This window comes from Apaloderma vittatum, unplaced genomic scaffold (assembly GCF_000703405.1).
Source record: "Apaloderma vittatum isolate BGI_N311 unplaced genomic scaffold, ASM70340v1 scaffold40492, whole genome shotgun sequence".
Taxonomy (NCBI): Eukaryota; Metazoa; Chordata; class Aves; order Trogoniformes; family Trogonidae; genus Apaloderma; species Apaloderma vittatum.
The window spans coordinates 837-4,033 of record NW_009703853.1 but is presented as its reverse complement, the minus strand read 5'-3'; the positions used below and the strand labels follow the sequence as shown (position 1 = coordinate 4,033).

Below are 3,197 nucleotides of genomic sequence, written 5' to 3'. Positions count from 1 at the left end.
TCCCTACACTGAGTTTCACAGACCATTTCACTATCCAGTCCCCATTGCAGCCACCTTAGCTTTACATTGCTCTAAACAGCTTTCTAACAGCAGCAAACCTTCCCACCTCGTGCTCTCTCCCTTTCTGACTCTCCCAAGAACACACAGAACACCACAGGTCAAGTTGCAGGACATTTAGGAACCCCGGCTGGACCTCCTTTTATTGTGAGAGTCACTAATTGTTCCTATCTCTGCTTCCCATTTCCAACTTCCCACTTCTCCAGGACCAGGATTTTCCCTAAAACTGTGGTGACAGTCTAATAGATGTGAAGATACACAGAAGTGGAATCAAAGAATCAGTTTTGGTTGGCGTGTGAGAGGGTGGCTTCGAGAAAGCAGCTTAATCAGCAGCTAGCATGGAGAAGGAGTTCTGGAAAGAGGTTAGAAGAGCTTGAGACAGCCAGAGACATGTCTGCAGCAAGCGCCTCTATAAGGAATTCAGGCCCCTGTAGACAAGATGTCATACCATAAAAGTTACTCTCGTACGGTAAATTTTAATTTCAATACCTATTTGACTGCTACTGGGCATTCTACCCAATAGCCAAGGCCAGGGAAAAATGTGGGAGGCAGAAAAAAAAAGAGAGATCCGTCCAACAAACTATTGGTTCTGTGCTTTCAAGTCATTAATCACCAGGCAAAGAAATCAGAAACGCTGAAAACCAAAACGCTCAGGCAGATGGAATATTCCAAGGCGTGCTGGCAGAAGAGCTCATGGCAAAGTAACACGACTCACTTTGCCTCCCCTCCCACCACAACCCGAGCTCACCAGGATTGAGCAGAGAGGGCCAAGAGCTATTTTTAGCTCTGTGAGCTCTGAGCTCACATTTGAGCTGGCAGGGCTAAGTATAGGCCATGGAATGTGACCCCAGCCACTCTGCAGCTCTGCCAGCCAGCACGACCTGCATGCCTGCCTTGCTCTACCTCACTCCTGCCTACCCTGAACCTGTCTGACTTGCCTCTGGCAAAAGAGCTAACTGCCAGGGAAATTTCTCTCATCCAAAACTACAAGTTTCTGGGCTACAGGGTGAAGGAGAACTGAAAACAAATAGAGAAAAGCAGATACTAACCAAGAAGCTTGTGTTTCTTTTCCTTTCATAACTCCTAATAATAGAAGTACCAACAGTTCCACAGCCTGAGAAATGTGTGGTACTTCATGTATCAGTAATAGCGTTGCTTTTAGTTTACAGGGTACTGACAATCTATTTTTCATTCCTGTACCTAAAAACATGTACATTTTGCACTTCCTTACAAGTAAAGAGGGAACAGAAACAATAAGGTGAATGTTTGTCTATTTATTTCAGAAATATTGCCTAGTAATTTTGCATATGGGGGTTTTCATGTGAAAAATTCTGAAGAATCCTTCCTAGCAAGCCCTGTCATTTGAATAAAGTCTTTAAAGGTGGGGCAAGATCCATGAGCCATTTCTATAACACAGTGCTGCTGTGCTTTTAACAAAGATCACTGTGTGGCACTAAAAGATCTTTCCTTTCACTGCAGTGCCGTATATCTGGGGACTGAAACAGCATCACTTGCCATCTAGCGAATGAGAAGTCTGATACCTGTAAGCGGCTGCAGGCTGGTTCCCATCAGCATTGGTAAATACCCGGTGCAGATAATCATTCAGCAGCCTGCTGTTCACAATCCCTTGTGAAAAACAGAAGGGAAACAAGCTTAGAGAGTCAGGAGGTAAACTCAAACACCCATTTAATGCACAAGCAAGAAGCTGGTAACTACGGGGAAATGATGTTCACGTTTGCAGAGCAACACGGTGGAAAACGCAGTTTCAAGAACTCATTCATCATTTTACTGTCTTCACTAGCAGCCTGTGAGCATTAAGGGGTGCATCTAGCAGCATTAGCGGGTGCATCTCTGCAACAAGGGTTCTCTCCAATTTGAGCTGCTCTACAACTGCAATTGGGAGGCTACATCCTGCTGTACTACTTCCAGACAAAGTAACCAAAAGCTGGAAGTGAGAATCCAATTTCATTTAAAAAAACACCCCAGAATCTTATCACTATTGCAATTCTTGATGTCCTGTTCATACCTGGGACTTTTTAAGTAAGTACATCTCTTAACCACACTAGAAGATGCCGAGATGGAAAAGCTTGCAAACGCAGCTCATCTCGTCTAACCCATAGCTCTCTTTAACGATGCATGCCCCACTTCAGCTTTCTTTGTGCAAAACAATCCCCAGTGTCACACTGGTGCGGCATGCTTTATCTCTGGGTGCAGCAGTGCCCTCAAATGCCAGATTTGCGGTCTCATAAGCACACTTCTGCTGGGTTGGTGAGCCTGAGAGAAAATAGACTGTCTAGCAGGTAGCAAAATCTCCCAGAAAGGATTGATCTGAGAGCTTGACAAGCTCTTCATCCTGGAAGGCAAACTACCCAGATCAGATGGGACAAAGGCAGGCAACATGACATTCTCCAGCCTCATGAGGCAGGGCTGTGTGCTGAAGAAAGGGCACTGTGATATGAGCTTCCAGAGTCCTTAGTATTACAGCAATATCCCTCCCAAAATCTCATCTCGGTTCAAGGATTTACTCAGTTTCTGTCCCTTCACACCTCACATCAGCAAGGTAACTGCAACTGAAAGGCAGTGGTCCTGCTTTTGTACGGCATGTACAGGCCCATACCTGTGACCTTGGACTTCTCTGGCTCAGTGCTCAGCCTGTAGTTCTTCCTCGAGAACGCAGTCCCAGCACCTCTCGACGTCATCCTTCACAGGCACCACTTCCTGAGCAGACATAAGACAGACAGACACCGAAAGCAAAACTGGCTGGGGAGGATGCTGCCTTTAGAATTCTCCCTTGCTTGGAGGCTGATACACCTGGTTTGAACAACAGGGATGAGCCAAAAATAGCCAGAGTTCTGGCACTAACGACATCATACAAGAGCCCAAAGCCAAATTAACTGCCCCCCCAGCCCTCAGTGTCCCCTGCCCAACAGCTCAAAATCTTCCCAAAGCAGATGAGACATTAAGCCACACTCAGACAATCACACAGACCCCGCTCCAAACAAAGGCACAGGCAGAACCAAGCCAGAAACACAGACAACCTTTGCACCGAGTTTGAGCCAGGAGCACCAAGCCAGCACAGAGCCGCCGCTACCACTACTGCCAAACACCACCAAAACTGGCAACCGCATCACACTTCTACT

The 3,197-nt window shown here is 46.4% G+C and overlaps 1 protein-coding gene across 1 annotated transcript in view; it reads right to left on the bottom strand.

Moving 5' to 3' along the window:
* Positions 1-2,864, bottom strand: part of RNF123 (ring finger protein 123) — a 34,280-nt gene extending 31,416 nt beyond the window's left edge. The window contains 2 exon segments of the mRNA XM_009864779.1: positions 1,599-1,683; positions 2,675-2,864. Of these exon segments, the coding sequence (XP_009863081.1) occupies positions 1,599-1,683; positions 2,675-2,756 (167 nt within the window). The 5' untranslated portion in view covers positions 2,757-2,864.
* Between the last annotated feature and the right edge of the window lie 333 nt (positions 2,865-3,197).